Below are 18,324 nucleotides of genomic sequence, written 5' to 3' on the forward strand. Positions count from 1 at the left end.
ATGCACTGAATCCTCGCAATTCGACATCGGATCAGATTCGTCGCCTCCATCCTGATCACGACATAAGACTGGAGGATTCTCCTCGAGATTAAGCTCTGATCCCCGGTCGATAACCAAATCCGCACACGCCAGACGGAATGACTGAAGACTCGCGGAGCATCGTAAGCACTTCACCTGCTGTTGGGCTGGTTCGCCTTTGACCTTGCATAACCGGGCTGACCACATCTTCTTGCCTTTTCATCTTGTGCGGATCGAAAACACTCTATCCTATGGATTCTGGAAATAGGCTCGGGTTTACCCTCATGTGAACGAAAAGCTGGGTCGATCGTGGTGGGACTACGGTAAGCTCCGATCGCTTGAACCCTGGAAATGCAGTGCCAGCGGGTTAGCACAGGACGGCAGGCTGATAGCTCGTCCGGTATTCTTGCTCGTCTGTAGACAACTTGTCGGTACAATGGGGTACCCAGGATCACTACGAGATCGTCCGTAAAGTCGGTCGGGGTAAATACTCTGAAGTACGTCTCCCCTACTCCCCCTGGTATCACTTCAGTCGGAATGCCGAACCACAGCCGCTAAACCACGGACTTTCTCTGCCACGTACTTCGATTGTGTCAACATCAGGTTTTCGAATCCATCCACCTCCCGTCCTCGTCCAAATGCATCGTCAAGGTGCTCAAACCCGTCAAGAAGAAGAAGATCAAGAGGGAGATCAAGATCTTGCAAAACTTGGCCGGCGGGCCGAATGTCATCGCGCTCTTGGACGTCGTTAGGGATCCTCAGGTGGGTCTGCGGTTGCCTCGTCCGGATCTTGGAGCCCTTGTGCTTACGCGTGTCTCTTTCGACGGTTCCGCTATGTGCATCAGAGCAAGACCCCCTCAATCGTTTCGGAATACGTCAACGTGAGCCAAGCTGCGGAATACGATCGTGACCTACTTTCATGATAGCTGATATTGTGTCCTTATATTTGACGTGACGACCCTAGAACACCGACTTCAAGACCTTATACCCCAAATTTTCCGACTATGACGTCCGATTCTACATCCTCGAGCTGCTGAAAGTCAGTCTTGCCCGCTCCGTAATAACCCTATTTGCGCTCTACTGACGCACAAAGACCCCCTCCGATCCGTTTGTGCACTCCCAGGCGCTCGACTTCTGCCATTCCAAGGGAATTATGCACCGAGACGTCAAGCCTCACAACGTCATGATCGACCACGAGAAGAAACAACTCCGACTGATCGATTGGGGCTTGGCCGAGTTCTATCACGCGGGCACGGAATACAACGTCCGAGTCGCTTCGAGGTACTTCAAGGGACCAGAGTTGCTGGTCGATTTCCAGGAGTATGATTATAGTCTGGATATGTGGAGTTTGGGGTGCATGTACGCTAGTATGGTGAGTCGGACCTATTGGTCGATCGGGAGAGGGCCCATTAACCGGCTGCTGAACAATTGTGGCTTCGCTTTCCCGTTCCCGCGAACAGATCTTCCGAAAAGAACCGTGAGTGCACGACTAGCGGTGCTTCGATATCCTGTTATGAAAGCTCACTTTGCTTTTTACATCATCCGATATGCGGTTCAATGGACGTGTTTAGTTTCTTCCACGGTCATGACAACTATGATCAGCTCGTCAAGATCGCCAAGGTCTTGGGAACCGACGAATTGTTTGCCTAGTAAGTGCCGACGTCCTCGTGTCCGTCGAACCGAGACTGGGGCTTGCAAACTGATGACTCGGCGCCTGCTCGCAGCTTGGAAAAGTATGACATCGACTTGGACCCCCAGTACGACGAGCTGTTAGGCCGATACGCTCGAAAGCCGTGGTCGAGGTTCATCACGAGCGGTACGTTCCACCCTTTTGCCTAGACTGGCAGATCATGATTACTCGGAATGCAGACTCACACTGGCTTCTATTCTCCCGCTCGTAGAAAACCAACGATACATCTCCAACGAGGCGATCGACTTCCTGGACAAGCTATTGCGATACGACCACCAAGAGAGGTTGACTGCCAAAGAAGCGCAATCGCACGCCTACTTCAGTGAGTCGGAGAGGGGTCGACTCGGTCGTTCATGCTTCAGCAAAGTCGAGATAGTCCACTGACACAGACCCGATGAACCTATCCCTGCAGCACCCGTCTACGAGTCAGGGCAAGGGATGCGACTTCAGGGCACGGGACAGTAGTCAATAATAGAAAGATCAGAACTCGGAGAAGCTCGGTGTACGATTGTTAGAGGTGTCTCGTGGTGTTTCTTTGTTTCACGATCCGGTTCGAGAGAGATACATGATATGTTCGACAACACTTGTTTGCCAATATCACATCAGTCGAGGTCTGAGTGGCCGTGCCGAGGATAGTATGTACCAGCGCTGCTTTCGAAGGACCAAACAACGTGATGATCCCTCGACCTCCTTCCGCAACCCCCGTGAATCGTCCTAATTGGACGTCAGGCTGTATCACAATGAATCACAAGCAATGCATGCGTCGGAGCTGCTTCAGTCAATAACTTCCTGCATCCCGGCCGATTTCCATGTTTCGAAACGCAGACGGATCTGCAAGCATGTACGGATAGTTCTCTTGTGTTTCAAGTGAAGCGTCATCAAGTTTTACAATCAAGACAAAAGCAAGAAAGAAGCCACAGGTCAGTACCGCCCCTACTGCATGCTTGCCGTCCCCTTTCTCGCCTTTCCGCGTGCTCGCCTTTCCCCTTTCTTGCCTTTCCTCTGTTCGTACGACCGCTGTTGGTACGGTTCTTACGCTGATGGTGCACAATCTGCCCCGTTCTGCATGCGTTCTGTCACCTTCCGGCATCATCTTTCAATCTGAATTTGACGGCTTACGGGCGTAACTGATCGCTTCACCGCCCGATTCGTCTTAGTCTAGTTTACAATGATTCGTCCTTTTGATTCCCCTCCGAGGCCGGAGCCGTGGCCCGTCTGCCGATTCCCCTAAGCACTCCTGTGCCAATTTCTCTGCCAACTCCTCTGCCAACTCCTCTGTCGATTCATCCAACCATTCCTCTGCCTGTCTCTTGGATCCCTTTGCCGTCTTGCATCATTTTTCCGGTAGTCGCTGGGTGAGATCACTCTAGGTCCGCTCTCGAGACCGATGGTTGAAGACACTGCGAAGCGTTTCTATCGCACTGCTGCTTCTCTTCAATCGAAGAGGAGGCCGATTTTGAGATCCTCGGCAATGGGCCCGGTAGTGAGAGGCAGCAGCGCAAGGAACCTGACCTTGAGATCTTCACTGCCGGACTCAAGATTGGGAGTTAACATCATTTGAACACACTGTATCCAGGAAACCACCTGGCCTGATGGAGACGAGACGTTGGAGGACAGGCCGTCAGGGATGCCGTCACGAAAGGAACACAACAAGAAGGGGTGGTGACGTGATACTTGAGGCGGAGCTTGGTTCTTACAGTAATATGTAAATATGGCGAGGAGTGATCAGACCATTGAGTCGCATGAGTCGCATGCTTCAAGATCATGTGTCCCAGGGCAATGTTCACTCGGTAAAATACAAACAGTTCACTGGCTCAATTGTTATCTCAACAGCTGGCTCGATTGTCAACTCCACGAGATAGTCAACCTCTTAGGTCGAAGGGGAACAAGGCTAAACGAATTGGATGCCGTGCATCCTATCTGTCGACCAGCGCGACCAGACGCTGTACCCCTTGAACAGATCACCTATATCATATATTTCATGTGTTTGATGTGTCCTTGAAGCCATTAGATCGTCCATATGAAATCGACGTGATGTGGTGCGAGATCATGCGAGATCAAGTTGGCAAGTGAGCAAGTGAAACGGTCTTGACATTCATATCGGCGTTCGGGTTTCAGTGACAACCGGGCGCGAATGTTAAAAAAGGTGTCAGCCTGCCTGACTCTCGACGCTCTCCCGCTTCGCCGAAGTCTGACCGGGGAGAGAGGTTACCCCGACAAACGTTTCGTCATGTGGTCACTCGTCCAGGGTGGTTGGTTGTCAAAGAAGTATATAATTCTCGACAGATCTCGACCTGGATCAGCGGGAGATCTGGTCGTGCTTGTTACACCTATCAGCTATCCAGTGAATAATCATCGAAACATGGTGCACCGTTACACTTTTCCGCGCAAACCGGTAGCCAACCCCAAAGCCATCGTCCAAGGCGAGAAGTACCGGTTGACGGTCTTGACCGAAGGTGTCCTCCGTTACGAATGGGCAGAGGACGGCCAGTTCGAAGACAGGGCCTCGACCTTTGCGCTCTTCCGTGACCTTCCCGTTCCCGATCTCAAGGTCACGGAGACGGACGACTATGTCGAGATCACCACCGATCTCATGTCGGTGTATTACAAGTACGTTTGCGCTCAGACGGAAGGAGGCCGGCCTCAAAAGATGACTGAACAAGCGTTACATTTGTTCTCGAACTCGACCGTACAGTAAAAAGGAATTCTCAGCCGCAGGATTCATGGTCACTTGCAAGCAGTTTGGGTGGGGTGAAGGGAAATGGTATTACGGTGCAGGCTTGGACGAATACAACCTCCGCGGTACAGGTAAGTCAGATGCAGACGATCAAGGCTTACCTACCAACTCATTGTTAACGCCTGGCCCTATTCAACCCAACCGCGCGATCTATAGCGAGAACTCTAGACAACATCGACGGTCGATGCGAATTAGGACCGGGTGTGATCTCGCATAACGGATGGGCGGCGCTGGACGACTCGAATTCCCTCTTGTTCGATGAGAACGGTTGGATCGCCGAGAGGAAGAAACCCGTGGCTGGGACCAAGAGGGAAGATGTCTATCTGTTCGCTTATGGACATAGGTTCAAAGAGGCTCTGAAAGCGTTCCATGCAATCAGCGGGAAAGAACCTCTTTTGCCGCGGTAAGCACTCGCTGGCGCATCGGTACCATGACGATCGTCTTGAACATTTTCTAAATACAGATATGCCTTCGGCAATTGGTGGAGCCGATACCACAAGGTCAGTCAAGCCGGTTCATAATCTCCTCGATCGACTCGAGAAAGGACACCGTATGCTGACCAGTGGCTTCTCTAAATCAGTACTCGGCTCAGGAATACATTGACCTGATGGACCGATTCAAGGCGGAAAAGATCCCCCTCTCGGTTGGAGTCATCGACATGGACTGGCACTTGGTGGAAGAGGTTGACAAAAAGGACGGTCACGGTTGGACAGGCGAGTCGCGCTGAGCTCCTACATCACTCTTCCATCATTTTCGATTGATCGATTGACCGTTTCGGCCGGTTCACAGGTTATACCTGGAGCAAGACTCTCTTCCCGGATCCTAGAGACTTCCTGAAACAATTACACGACCGGGACCTCAAAGCGACTCTCAACCTCCATCCCGCCGACGGGGTCAGGCACTTTGAAGATGCTTACCCCGACATGTGCAAGGCGCTCGGGAGGGATCCCGAGGGGAAAGAGCCGATCCCGTTCGAGCCGGAGAACAGGAAGTTTATGGATGCGTATTTCGATATCCTTCATCGAAGGTTGGAGGACGAAGGGGTCGATTTTTGGGTATGTGGCTAGGAAGAGCTGGTATGACAATCGGAGTCTTAGGCTCACCGGTCTTATCAATCATCTCTGCAGTGGATTGATTGGCAGCAGCGTCTCGGTCTGGCGGAACCGCTCTGGATCCTTAACCACTACCATTACCTCGACTCTGCCTTGAACGGGAAACGGCCGATCAGTTTCTCCCGATACGCCGGACCTGGCAGTCATCGTTACCCGGTCGGTTTCAGCGGAGATACCGTCATCTCATGGGAGTCTTTAGATTTCCAGCCGGAATTCTCGGCGACTGGTGAGACTACATCCAGACGCAGAGACTCGCGTAGCGCGAACGCTAACGAAACGATGTCCACCCCCTTTACAGCGTCCAACATCGGGTTCGGTCTGTGGTCACACGACATTGGCGGCCACTTCTTCGGATCAAAGAATGACGAGCTTTACACGCGTTGGGTCCAGCTCGGCGTCTGGTCGCCCATCTTGAGATTGCACTCAAGCTTGAACCCATTCTTGACCAAGGAACCCTGGGTGTTCGGGGATGAAGCGCGTCGATTGGCTACCAAGGCGTTGAGGTTCCGTCATCGACTCATCCCTTATTTGTATAGCATGAACAAGTTGGCCAACGCGGAAGGCGAGGCCTTGGTCCAGCCGATCTACTGGTCTTACCCTGCCGAGAACCCATGGGAAATGAAAGCCGATCCTCGAGATATGGGTAGACGCGCATACGGATACATGTACAAGAATCAATTCACCTTCGGAACCGAGTTGATGGTCGCGCCGATCACCTCGCCCAGAAACCCCAGGACCCTGTTGGGCCACGTCAAGGCCTGGCTCCCCCCAGGTACTTGGGTCGATTTCGACACCGGGTTGGTCTACGACGGAGATCGCGAGACCACTCTCCATCGTAGCCTGGACGACTATCCAGTCTTTGCTCGACCCGGGTCCATCTTGCCTCTCGACTCGGCTGAAGACCCCGAGAATGGAGGAGTCACTCCGAAACACATCGAGGTTGTGCTGGTCGTTGGAAAGAGCGGACGTTTCGAGATGTACGAAGACGATGGCCAGGGGGAGACGGGCAAGGAGACGTACACTTCGATCATCGAGTACGACTACGAGACCGGTCTGGTGAAAATCACCGATGCCCAATCGTCTCTCCGCGAGTCTTGGAGCGTACGCTTGCTCGGTTACTGGGATGCGGAAGCGATCAAGTCGGACAACGTCAAGGTCACCAAGGCGGCCAACGGTCTAGTCGTGCAACTGGACTCGACCAAGCTCGAACTTCAGCTACCTGCTAGGACTGAGCTAGGAGTACTCGACCCCAAACCGTTGATCTATACCATCATCGACAAGTCTCAACTCGAGTTCGAGGTCAAGCGGAGGGTCTGGGTGACCGTACAGGACGAAAAGTTGCCCTTCAACGTCAAGATCAGCAGGATTATGGGCGAAGACCCCGACCCAGAAAAGTCCCTGGGCGCCGCAATCGTCGAGCTCTTGACGGCGGACCAGCGCTTGAGTCGTGCTTAAAGGCAAATGGAAGAGTGGCAAGGCAAAAAGCCATGATGGACAATTTTTAGCTTGGAGAGAAGCAAAACCGACGCGAGGGTCAGCCACCCTCGATACATCGTCGCTGTTGATCAAACTGTAGAATATAAGCGCCAGGTTCTACCCGAATGTAGGCAACATGCCCTGTAACACGACCTGATCTCCATCCGCTGCTTCGTCGAAGCGATCGCACTACGGCAATACTGTTGCGCTAACCATAGACACCCTGTTTTGTTTTGGCCCTCGTTTGTACGTGAGACCTGGTGCGGATCAAAGCTGGACTTCAACGGACAGGACCTATCGAAGGCCGTTGCAGGGACAAGGATAGTGAACAGCCGTGAATCCATATAGGACAGCGGTTGTCGAATTCCGTGTCCATTCGTGCCACCATGCAGCTATCATTTGGTCAACCGATGATGCCATCCATGTACGGGCGATCCCAACCGCCACAACCTCGACCTCGCGCGGACCCGCGCTAGATGGAACGCCTCTTTCCCTGCCCTTTTCGACTTTCACATCTCTCCCGTTCCGCAGTTCTCAGCCGTAACCCGCTGGAAGTAGAAAAAAAGCTCCGAGCCGGAAGAATCTCCCTCGGATCAATCCCCCCATTCTCCCTTGCCCCCGTCCCACTTCCCCTTCCCTTCGAGAGTCGATCGATACCACGCTAACCAAATAGAAACCCGTCCAACATTTTGCCTGCTCGTGCTCGTACACAGCCAGCCGGTGTGCTACGAGCTCCTTACTAGCCCTCACATGTGAACGACCACACTCCGGCGACCATGGTAAACCATCCGGTCCTCAACACCCACGATGCTCGGGCGATCAAGTGCGCATGGGAGAAAGTTCGGGTAGCGTGGTAACCTAGTACTCGAGTAGCGTGCTTTACTGTATGTATATCGGGTGTCATGTGAGGCTTTTCTGAATGATGGTGATTAGATTGCGTTTCTTCCGAGGAAAAAGAAAGAAGAGCAGGAAGCATGGGGGTTTAGGTCATGGGTCACCTAGTGCTCATCACCCATCGTGGCTTTCAACGTCTTCATCTCGTCCTCGACTTTCCTCGACTCTAATCAGAGTGGTTTGTCTGCAAATCCTCTGGCTGCTCGTCGTTCCGGAGACCGATACCTGCAGTCTCTACCTCTCACGCAAGTCTTCGCAGCTGGAACAGGACGGGTCGCTCTGTAGAATTTCGGGAACGATATTGGTAGTTGGATACGAGAAAGTCTGGTTAGACCCACACACCCGAGTATATCAGCAACGCGACAGAGCATCCAGGGCAAAGAATTAGGAGACAGGAGACAGGAATAAGAGGCTGCTTCGGTCATCATACAATTACGAACCTTTTCACGAACAAGTTTCACAGCCGACATCAATCTCGATCGAGGATCGCCGAGGGACGAGCGTGGAAGCGTGCGAGAGGGGCAGGGTCTCCCCGTGTTTCAGAGAAACGACGTAAAACGCGATCAGATCAATCTTCTTTTTTGTTCGGCACGGCAAGGCGGACGAGGGACATCCCATCATTCTCAATTCGAAACGCCAAGTGGAATTCTGACTATCCATCAATCACAGAATCCAATCACACCATTCGCACTCGGTCGCTTGGTCGGCTGTGCGGTTTAGGGTTACCTACCCTTTCGACGGGACGAGGGTGGTATCCTTTCGTTATAGCCGCCGGTATCCCAGAGGCATTTAAAGAGCTCGAACAGGACCTTTCTCTTCCCCAATCGAGTCGGGTCGGGTCGGGTTGAAGGATACACGAATACCTTCAAAGGAGCGAACGAATCGAATCAACGTTGTCTACCGATCAGACGAACAGACATCAGACAAACGCGGATCAGAGAATCGAAATAGAAGGAACCGGGATCATCGTAAGCGATACGTAAAGGAGGGGGACGACGACCGTGCCAGCACGTTCATCAGCGATCAGATCATCAGGAGGATAGTTTCCGAAAGAGGAAAGGAAAGGAAAGGCGAGGCGGAAAGGACGAAAGGAGGGGGATCTTCCGTCGACAACAACGACGCAACGAGGCAGTGCAGTCACTCGAAGCACCCCAGATCTACCTGTTCAGGTCATCGTCGACGACGTTCGTTGGTCGACACCTACTTACTACTTGGTCGTTCCCCCCGAAATCGTAAACCGATATAAAGATCGGGCGACCCAGAAATTTCGGGGTTGTTCCATTGGGGAAGAGGGGTTACGTCAATCGCCCCGTGCGTCATCAATCGATCAACATCAAACCCCCCCTCATCAACATATTTGCGACACGACTCGCTTGGAAAACAAACAAATACTCCCCCCTCCCTTACATTATTCCTCGACCTCGACGCGATCTCTTGAGCAAAAATGTTTGCCATCCCTTTTCATTCCGACACGACCGTCCTCAACACGAGACCTCCTACTCACGACGCAAGCTCAGTAGCAGCTGGAGGTGAAGGTTCCATCCGTTCTGATCGAGCTGGATCGATCGCGAGCAGCCAGACGGGTAGTACAGGAGCTTATAGCTACACCGCAAGGGCGTTGCAAGAGCAACAACAGTTGATGGCGAACCGGATCATGATGGGAGGGAGCAGCTGGGACTCGGCAGAGGACGTCATTGTCAGTCTCAAGTTTCTGCAACCCTTCGTCAAGGCGGGGGAGGCGGACGCCGTGCTGGTTGCGAATTCGATCCCGAACTCGAGAGCCGGATCTGGAGGGGATTTCGCGTTCACTCATCCGAACCCATTTGCTGGAGGAGGCTCGGATGAGCCGCCCAAGACGGCAAGTTCGCATGCCACCTCGGTCGCCTCGTCGAAACGTTCGACGGGGTCGACCTCGTTGACGGCGATGGAGTCCGAGGTGTACGGGATCTTGAAGATGTACGTGGAGAACAAGCTGAAGAAGAAACGAGGGGGCAAGGAAAAGCGGATGATCGAAGTTGGCAAAAAGATCGAGGTGCTGGAAGACGAGGTGAGCCTAGCCGAGGTGACTGCAGGGACGATGACGAGTTGCGAGATGCTGAAATGAGCACGTCTACGTATCGTGCTAGTTTCCGGATTGCGCGACGTACATCAAGTTGTTCAAGCGCGTTCGAGAGAGTCACGATCTTCCTCCTCGAGAAACGCCTCAGTCTCTCGAACCCGAGACGTCGCAGCAGAACGACGCTGGGCAATCCGGTCTCCATCGCGATCACCACGCCTCGTCCGCCTCGTTTATCGACCCGTTCGATTCACTCCCTCGTACAGCTCCCCGATACACGCACCACCACACCGCATCCACCTCTTCCTCCCTCTCCCGTCAAGTTTCCCCGGCTGCCTCGGTCTCGCTCGGCGCAGCAGCTCGACCTCCGACGAGAAAGTTGTCCAAGCGGGGCAAAGGTCAGGGACACGAGAGCAAGCCTTCGACGAGCTCGTACTCAAGCCAGTCGAGCTTTTCACCGTCCATCACGGCGGACGATATTTTCGTCAATTTCGGGTTGAACAAGGTTGACCCCGGCTCGACGTCCATGGTAAACTCCGTGAATACCAATCACAAGGCGGGAAAGAGGCCGAGCATGAGCTTGTTCACAACGTTTGGGAACACGCAAAAGAAGAGATCAGAGACGGTCGACGCGGAGATCAGTTGGCCCTTGCCTAGCCCGACCACCGCGGGGAAAATGACGAGCGAACAAGAACAGGCCGAGGTCGTCAAGGCAAAGATCGCCGAGGCGTTCTTGGAGGGTGTCCCGGGCAGGGAGAGGAAGGTTTCGGCGCTCGGCGATGCGCCGTGGGCCGCTTCGCGGTCGATGCCGGTACGACCGCCCAGACCGGGCTTGCCTGCGACATCGGCTGGGGGACATAGGTCAGAGCCGGGTAGGACTAGCAGCAGACAGGTCTCGGGCACGATCAAAATGGAACACAAGGACGATATCGATGTCAGAGGAAACACCATGGCAAAGGCTACCGTTGAACCCAATAGCCGACCGTCAAGCGGGTCCAGCTCGAACCGGGTGCTGCGGTCGGTAGCGAGCGCTTCCGCCATCCGGATTGATCAGCCAGCCGTGGTCAGCGATACGTTCGAGGCCGACATATTTGGATCTTCGCCCGAGAAACAAGAATCGATGTTCGAAAGGAGGAGGGATTCACAACGCTCGGATACGAAGTCGATCAGGACTACGAGCAAGAATCTGGCGACATCGACTGCTCCACCTCCGATGGCCCCGCTTCCCGCCTTGCCCGATGTCAGCGAGATGGACGCCATCGATAGGACTCCCCTCCCTCGTTCCAGATCCAACTCGACCTCGTCCACGCAGAGCCTGGCAAAACGTCAGGCCGTCTTCATGTCTGATGAACCCGACTATGTACACACCGAAAACGAAGTCGAAGAACTCGTCGCATCCGAATCTTCCAGCGTCTCGGACAACTCGAGCGGTTCAGGACGAAGAGGCAGGTCAGCCGAGGAGATTATGTCGGCTTTACAAGCGAGGACGTCGGCTATCGCTTTGCCTGGTACCCCAGCCAAGGATCCGCTCAGACCTGCACCTCCCTCTCAGAAGCATTCGTCCTGGAGTAGAGCTTCTGCTGGCCGCCTTTGCGATCTTCCCGAAGAGGGCGAAGAGGCCGAAGATGGTTCACCTCGAAGTCAAGCGAGAGCTTATAACTTGGAGGACAGTATGACCTCGCCCGCATTGTCGACCCATGGCAACCGATATTCGACCGACTCTTATGATCTCAAGATCACCACCCCCGAAGGCGACATCAGCTTTCAAACGGAATATCGACGCGACTTTGACGCCGAGCTCGGAAGCGGTCTCGCGCAGAGTCATCTGGAACAAGAACTATTCTTCCGAGCACCAGCCGCCAAAAGGGACAGCGCCGCGATCCGGTCGAATTGGAAGTGAAGAGGACATGCATGCATGCGCAAAGAACGAATGCATATGTTGTACATTAAAACCAACAACGAAACGGCTTGCTATAATGACGAATGAAGATGCCATGGCTGTACCGACTGTGCATGAAAGATCAGGAATTGTGCGAGGGGGGAAACATGCTGGTCATCGAGGATACATGAGGTTTCGTGTTTGTAGCTACATGGTAATGCTCGTCGACAATGCTCGAAAATCGGGTCTTGGGTAAATTATAGTGATTTAGCGAATTGGAGCAAGATTATCTATGATTGTCCATTGTTGCCGGTAATTGAAGTCAGTCCCTTGATACTGAAGAACCTGACGCTACGACGCCTCTTGGGCGGATTGGGTTTTGCGCTATCAGAATCTCTACTCGGCTCTAGGCGACGAGCTGTTGTGTCCGGCTTGGGTACAGACGAGGTGTCTGTACCGTAATCTGACGAAGTATTCGATCGAGAGCGACGTGCATCCGATGTCTGACCGACCGGAGCTCCGAAATCGTTCACGACCACCTCGTCGATGGGAAGTCCAGGTACAACACCGCTTGGCGAGCCGGGTACCGATTCCAATCCACGGGGTTCGGCAGATGGAGTCGAATAGACGGAAGAGGTCAGCGGGTCGGTCTCAACCGAATTCCTCCGGCTGTCATACCCGCCATACTCGCTGTTCGGGTTCGAGCTGGTTCCCTTCCCCTTGGAAGCAAGCTTGACGAATGACATGGACCTCTTTATTAACGAAGGTTGTTGTGGGGGATTCGATGGACGAATGTTGGAAAAGCCAGCACCTGAAGCGTATACCCCGTGGTGATGATGCCTGGACTCAAAGTATCCTTCAGCAGGGCTCTCGTGATCGTTAGGGGTCATATCGTCATGGGGGCTGTGATCCGGCAACCTCGGCACGGACGGGCTGCTCGGCAGAGAGTGCGCTCTCTCCGACGGTTTGGGTCGACCAAAAAGGGAGCTCAGCCGGGTAAGCGATTGTTTGCGTGGCAAGACCTGACGATTGCTTTGTGATGGTATGAAAGCTCCCTGAGTAGGAAGACCTTGAGACTGCGAGCGAACGTGTCGCTGTGCTCCGGCGTCCTCACGAGAAGGATAGGTCCCGGACGGTTCTCTGCTGATCGTGTTGTTCGGCACCGCAGTAGCCGTGGTGGCCACAGGGCTCGATGGGACCGTTATTGGTGCGGTCGATACTACCGGGGATGACAAACTGGTTCCGCTAATCAACATGGGAGTCGATGCCCAAGGATCTTGTTGACCGTCGTGAGAAGACAACGAAAGACCCCGCTTGATACTACCTGCCAGAGAAGACCTCTTGCCAGACACCGTCGTATACGACGAGATCCGGTTGTCTTCCTTTTGGCTACTGGTCGACACCGTCCGGGCGTGCCCGAACCCTTTCACGTCGACGTAGCTTCGCCGACGCTTCAATACAGACGCCCCCCGCATCGACAATCGGTTGCGCATGGGCCCAGAATTCGCGCTCGGTGAGGGCATAGTCTTTGGTTGATCGCTGCTCATCCTTGCCAAGCTGATCTCTTCGCTGAAGATGAGGTAGTCGTCGATGACCGCACGCTGCCAGGAGGAAACCTTGGCCAAAAAGAAATCTGGTGACGTAGCGCCGATTGCCACGGGTTGGCGCCGGAGCGGAGTGGCCGGGGTCACGGGAGATGCCGGAAAGGGGATTTCCTGTCGATCGGCCGGAGATGTTTCACGATCCATGGATCGGTTGATTGGCGTTGACGGCGAGGCTTCTACAGAATCGAACAAGGCTATGGAGTTTCTCTTGAGTGGTGTCGCTAGCATCTCGACGGGTGTCACCACGGAACCGCGGCGTTTCTTGTCTGTGCGCAGAAGGATGCTGCAAGGCAGATCGAAAGGCAACACCCCCGCCTCGTTGCGTGCCGCGCACAGCGCTGTCGCCCATACATCCTTTTCCTGTTGACAAGTAGTGGCAAGCTCGAATTGATGATCGAGAAAAACCAGCCTGATTGAATAAGGCAAGAATCCTAGTGATCAAGCGGGTCAGAGTCGCGTCACGTGCATAATAGCTGCAACAGAGGATCTCACCTTCGTCGACGTCTATCAACTCGAACATTTCCAGGGGCAAGTAATGCTTTATCTCGTAGCTGGTTTTTTTTACCTTGACCAGAAGCATAAAGCCGTTGTAGACAAACGCGCCTTGGTACTTGATGTCTATGGGTGGATGCATGGGAGCCAAGGTCGGATGGTGATATAGTACTTCCAGCGCTCCCGCTAGCAAGCAAGGGCCCAGTCCTGCCAAAAGCGATTTGTTGACGACCTGACACAAAGGTGACAATATTAGCTCAGCAGTCGACGAAATGAAAGGGTCCACAAATCAACCTACAGGGTGATATTCTAGACGCTTTGCAATGTTCTTGGTCCTGGATACCATGATACTGCGCCGATTGGCCTCGTCTGCCCTGGCTGCGGCCATCTTCGCCACGGCTAAGGCCCTAGAAGGATCGACACCTACATCATAGCTCCTCGTGAAATCGATCTTGTCTTCGAGCGTTGGCGAAGGAGTTCCCCCGCTAGCGTTGAGCGAGTGCAGTACAAGAGGATAGCGACAGATCCGCTGGACTGGCAAGATGAGCAGATCTCGAAGGTAGAGTCGAGAGGGCATCGAGCTGATTGTCGCGGGAGGGACCGTAGTCGCGACGAAACTGGGCTCTTCCTTTAGCATGCTATAAAGCGTCTTGTGGGCCCTCGTGGCTGCAACGATACGGCACCGTTTCTCGAAAGCGTGCCATTCGGGTCGATGATGCACAGCGCGTATAATATCCATTGCAGCAGCGGTGCCTGCGCAATATTGGTTGTAGATTTCGAGTCCAGAAGCCTGCAGGATCCGCACGTATCAGATCAGCTACACAGAAATTGGATTCTGGCGTTCGGATCTTGTGCTTACATCCTCAATAAAGACGGCAGACACTTTGCGTATCATCCGCTCCGTCCGCGCGGGCTCATCCACTGGCGTAGGTAGGTCCGCTTCTGTGCCCAAGTGTTCTTCCTTCAGCACCTCCACCATGCGGGCCGAAAACTGCTCGTGGAAGTAGAGCATGTCACCGAGATTCCGTGAGATGAGCTTGTGATCAGACTCGGTGATGCAGGAGAGCGCAGCCAGCTGCGGAAGAAAGATCTCGACCAGGTCGCGCAGGTGGCTGGTATAGGCGACTTCGGTCTCGACCAGTTCGACTAGCTGATACTTTCTCCGATCAGAACGGGCGACACGGATGGCCAACCTGTCCTGTAGAGCCTTTGTCAGGCCGTTCATGTCCTCTGCCGGGTCGTTCGAATTGGCGATGATAGGCTCCTGCTTGTCGTTGCCGTCCTTGGCATTCTTGGTACTCCTCGAAAGCGAAGTTGAAGCGGACGAGAGCATGACCTCGGCTGTACCTGCACCCGACGATGTCCCGGTGAGGGAAGGGATCTGATCATGATCCTCATCGTAGCTAGTCCCGACAGCGTGCTCTTTAGACCCACTTTCCGGCGGGGCGACCGGGTATTCCTCTTTGGAATGCGTGACGGATGATCCAGACGGTCGCTCTGCCCGGAGCGTAAAGGTCGATAGGCCCTCTTCATCCAGGCCGAGAATGCTCGTTCCCGCTATAGGTCTGCTGCTGAAAAAGTCGACTCCTGACCGACTCGCGTGAGACTTGTTGCTGAGCGCAGGTGACACTAGAGGTCGACCCTGGCCCATGACTCCGCCTGGTATGGCATGCAGGGTAAAGTTCACGTCGGATGCCGGTACATAGATGAAAGGCTGCTTCGTCGGCTTTTCCGTCTTTTTATGATCAGGGGTGTACCATGTAAGATCGGTCTTCCCCGGCCGATCCTTGATTTCCAGACTGGACGTCCTTCTGGGCGGCATGATACGTTTTGATGGAGGTTCTCCTTCAACCCAGGCCCGCTGTCGACCGTCCACAGGCGAACGTTGGAAGAATTCGGACTGCCTAGCAGGATCCACTGCAGGCATAGCGCCCGGAGGTAATTGACCTTGTTTCAATTCATTCCCCAGTGTCCCAAAGACGAAATCGTGCGGACCGGCGCTCATCGTCGCCCTTCGTTTCCTATACGAAGTCGACGATGATGACGCCAACGGCTCCATCTGGGTCCCTTCGACAAACGTCTTCCTGCCCCACGTATGTGCCAGAGGATTCTCGCCCACCGCATTGCTTGGATTATTGTCAGTAGGCAAGACATGCAAAGACGGGGACCTCCGTTTGTACCTCGATGTCGCCATCGGATGTCCCTGTCCCTGTCCATGTCCTCGTTCCGAGATGGAATACCCTGCAACCCCTGCACTGGTGGAAACCCGGCGTCGACCTTTAGTCCTGCTTCCTCCCGTATCCACCGATCGTGCGATCGGGCTAGCTTTCCACCGTGTCGGCGTGTCCATATCCAGCTCGTCCTCGTCAGTCGTCAAGGAGCTCGTCCGACCCGAAATGACGGGATAAGAAGAAAAAACGGGTTGATCAGGGATGATGAGCGGGGAAATGACAGGCCGTGTCCGTCCGGTCGTGCTAGACCCGGTAGGCGTCGCAGCGGAATTCGATCGATTGGGCCTGCCCTGAACGTGGATCGGATTTTGGTCTGGACCGTCAGCGTATTGGTGAACAGGGCGCGTAGGCGTCGAAACTCCACTCTTTGGATCGGAATCAGAACCATTCGTAGCACCCGTCGTCGAGTTGTACCCTCCCGAGCCCGAATTTGAATTTGACCCGGAACCAGATCCAGAAGCTACAGGGAAAGCAGGCAGACCAAGCGTAAACTGATTATCCGCATGATGCGCCCACCCAGTCCCAGCCCGTCTGCGTTCGAGCTCTTCCATCTCGGATCCAGACCCTCCTGTATCCGCAGTTGCATCTCTGCTCAACCGTCTGAGGCCATAATGCGCTTGTGCCGGTTTCGGTGAGATATCCGATCCCAACAATCGGGTGGTCGACTTGTTCAGCATTGTGCCTAGCCCGAAGATAGGGGAAACCGAACTCGTAGTCGTGATCACATTCGACCCTGTTCCGTCTCGTCCTCCATGTCCAGGCTGATCTATGGACCCGCCCGTATGTCCATCTCCCGAAGAAGAGGAGACGCTCAATCTCCGGAGTTGATAGTGAGATCCAGATGTTGACGCCGAGGCAGAGCCCAAGATCGCTTTCGACCTGGACGGACTTGTAGGGCTGAAACTCATTCCTAGGACAGCAGGACCGGCTAGACTAGCTCGTCGAGATGTCGATGTTGTGAAAGAGACGGGTGGAGAGATGGATAACCCCAACCCTGATGCCGATCCCGATCCTGATGCTATTGGAGAGGCTCCTTCCATCGATGATTGGGATGCATGTTGTTGCCTCGACCCTCGCCTGGCCAACCCCGTACCGGACCCGGAGACCAAAGTCGATTTCGATTCCTGTCCGCGCCCGTGTCCGGGGGAGATGACGCCCAACGCATGATCGACGGACGATCTCCTCGGACTCGTCTTCGAGCCATCTCCCCTGTCCTGAACAGCTGCACTGCCGTTCCCGCCTGAGCTTCGCATTGCACCCTCACTGATGCTAACGTTCATCCCATCGGTCTTGGTTGCAGTCTCAGCATCGACGTCGATTTTTGGAGAACCGAGATTCGAATGGAGGTGAAACATGTATTCCCTGTAGAGCTGGTAAGACGGATGTTCGAAATCCTGGTCGTACGATGACAGACGTTGCATGGTCCAGCTACTGTCTCCGTCCTAGTTGCTCAAGATTGGAGATTGTCGGATGTGTATGCGGAAAGAGATGACGGTGGCGGTGATGCAGGTGAGGATTATGTGATGTTATTTTTGACTTGCTCGTTCTGGGTGTCCGGTGAATCTTGTCTGCTTGTGCTGAATGAATGGAAAGTCCGAGTACGGTTGTGCTCACGTCTTCTGGCGGATGGTGATGGTTTCGAGAGATTCGGAATGAAAGGACAGCGAAAGGAAAGGTGACGAGATCCGTAATCCTACGTGCGGACAGTTCGATGTGATCCGATACGAGATGCTCGCTGTGTTGCTCGAGAACAGCGTCCGATCCGGATCAAACTGCAACGTCCTCCTACGTCCAGAAGGAGACCAATAACAGATACGGCCTGCAAGCTCCCAATTCTGAGCTCTTCTCTGTCTCTCTTCTCTTCTCCTCGAAAGTCGCTTGCTGGTGGTAGTGTCGCCGATCACCCCGGTATGGACGACCGACAACTAGATCGACATTGTTTTTCCGAACCCGCCGATGACGAGTTGAGCCGAGGTGGGATAGGTTGTATAGGGTTGTCGTCCCGTCGACGCGATGATAAGAATGGTCAGGAAGGGGTATCGCTGTTGTGTAAGACCAGACTCGTGATATCGAACCGAGATCCAGATTATTATCGCTGTGATGTGGCCTGAGGTGTGAGTGAAACCTGTCCGGAC

At 54.0% G+C, this 18,324-nt stretch overlaps 4 protein-coding genes across 4 annotated transcripts; 3 read left to right on the top strand and 1 right to left on the bottom strand.

The window, feature by feature from the left end:
• Positions 1-11: 11 nt before the first annotated feature.
• On the top strand, positions 12-2,341 carry HD553DRAFT_312790 (kinase-like domain-containing protein). The gene is made up of 12 exons (XM_046180140.1): positions 12-161; positions 287-341; positions 439-515; positions 622-780; positions 864-899; positions 983-1,057; positions 1,142-1,390; positions 1,479-1,495; positions 1,590-1,667; positions 1,743-1,834; positions 1,920-2,030; positions 2,121-2,341. Exons 1-12 carry the CDS (start codon positions 138-140, stop codon positions 2,171-2,173), a joined length of 1,026 nt encoding a protein of 341 aa, XP_046036007.1. The 5' UTR covers positions 12-137; the 3' UTR covers positions 2,174-2,341.
• Positions 2,342-3,981: 1,640 nt separating this feature from the next.
• Positions 3,982-7,292, top strand: HD553DRAFT_350591 (putative alpha-xylosidase). Its single transcript, XM_046183544.1, has 8 exons — positions 3,982-4,318; positions 4,404-4,516; positions 4,602-4,848; positions 4,909-4,945; positions 5,026-5,158; positions 5,235-5,500; positions 5,573-5,783; positions 5,856-7,292. The coding sequence occupies exons 1-8, from the start codon at positions 4,071-4,073 to the stop codon at positions 7,010-7,012; spliced, it is 2,412 nt and encodes an 803-aa protein (XP_046036008.1). The 5' UTR covers positions 3,982-4,070; the 3' UTR covers positions 7,013-7,292.
• A 2,079-nt stretch (positions 7,293-9,371) lies between these two features.
• Positions 9,372-11,883, top strand: HD553DRAFT_324508 (uncharacterized protein; the record flags this gene model as incomplete). The annotated part of the gene is made up of 2 exons (XM_046181500.1): positions 9,372-9,974; positions 10,054-11,883. 2 exons carry the CDS (start codon positions 9,372-9,374, stop codon positions 11,881-11,883), a joined length of 2,433 nt encoding a protein of 810 aa, XP_046036009.1.
• A 134-nt stretch (positions 11,884-12,017) lies between these two features.
• Positions 12,018-17,792, bottom strand: HD553DRAFT_48964 (uncharacterized protein). Its single transcript, XM_046184265.1, has 4 exons — positions 14,818-17,792; positions 14,257-14,748; positions 13,959-14,190; positions 12,018-13,897 (listed from the first exon to the last, which is right to left on the bottom strand). The coding sequence occupies exons 1-4, from the start codon at positions 17,608-17,610 to the stop codon at positions 12,153-12,155; spliced, it is 5,262 nt and encodes a 1,753-aa protein (XP_046036010.1). The 5' UTR covers positions 17,611-17,792; the 3' UTR covers positions 12,018-12,152.
• Between the last annotated feature and the right edge of the window lie 532 nt (positions 17,793-18,324).

This window comes from Filobasidium floriforme, assembly GCF_021052385.1.
Source record: "Filobasidium floriforme strain CBS 6241 chromosome Unknown HD553scaffold_13, whole genome shotgun sequence".
Classification (NCBI taxonomy): Eukaryota; Fungi; Basidiomycota; class Tremellomycetes; order Filobasidiales; family Filobasidiaceae; genus Filobasidium; species Filobasidium floriforme.

Coding starts and splice junctions, on each gene's coding strand:
- HD553DRAFT_350591 (XM_046183544.1), top strand. CDS start 4,071: ATGGTGCACCGTTACACTTTTCCGCGCAAACCGGTAGCCAACCCCAAA. Junction 4,319..4,403: donor CTCATGTCGGTGTATTACAA/GTACGTTTGCGC, acceptor TCGACCGTACAG/TAAAAAGGAATTCTCAGCCG. Junction 4,849..4,908: donor AAAGAACCTCTTTTGCCGCG/GTAAGCACTCGC, acceptor TTCTAAATACAG/ATATGCCTTCGGCAATTGGT.
- HD553DRAFT_48964 (XM_046184265.1), bottom strand. CDS start 17,610: ATGCAACGTCTGTCATCGTACGACCAGGATTTCGAACATCCGTCTTAC. Junction 14,191..14,256: donor AGCGTCTAGAATATCACCCT/GTAGGTTGATTT, acceptor CCTTTGTGTCAG/GTCGTCAACAAATCGCTTTT. Junction 13,898..13,958: donor GTTGATAGACGTCGACGAAG/GTGAGATCCTCT, acceptor CTTGATCACTAG/GATTCTTGCCTTATTCAATC.
- HD553DRAFT_312790 (XM_046180140.1), top strand. CDS start 138: ATGACTGAAGACTCGCGGAGCATC. Junction 516..621: donor GTCGGGGTAAATACTCTGAA/GTACGTCTCCCC, acceptor TGTCAACATCAG/GTTTTCGAATCCATCCACCT. Junction 1,668..1,742: donor ACCGACGAATTGTTTGCCTA/GTAAGTGCCGAC, acceptor GCCTGCTCGCAG/CTTGGAAAAGTATGACATCG.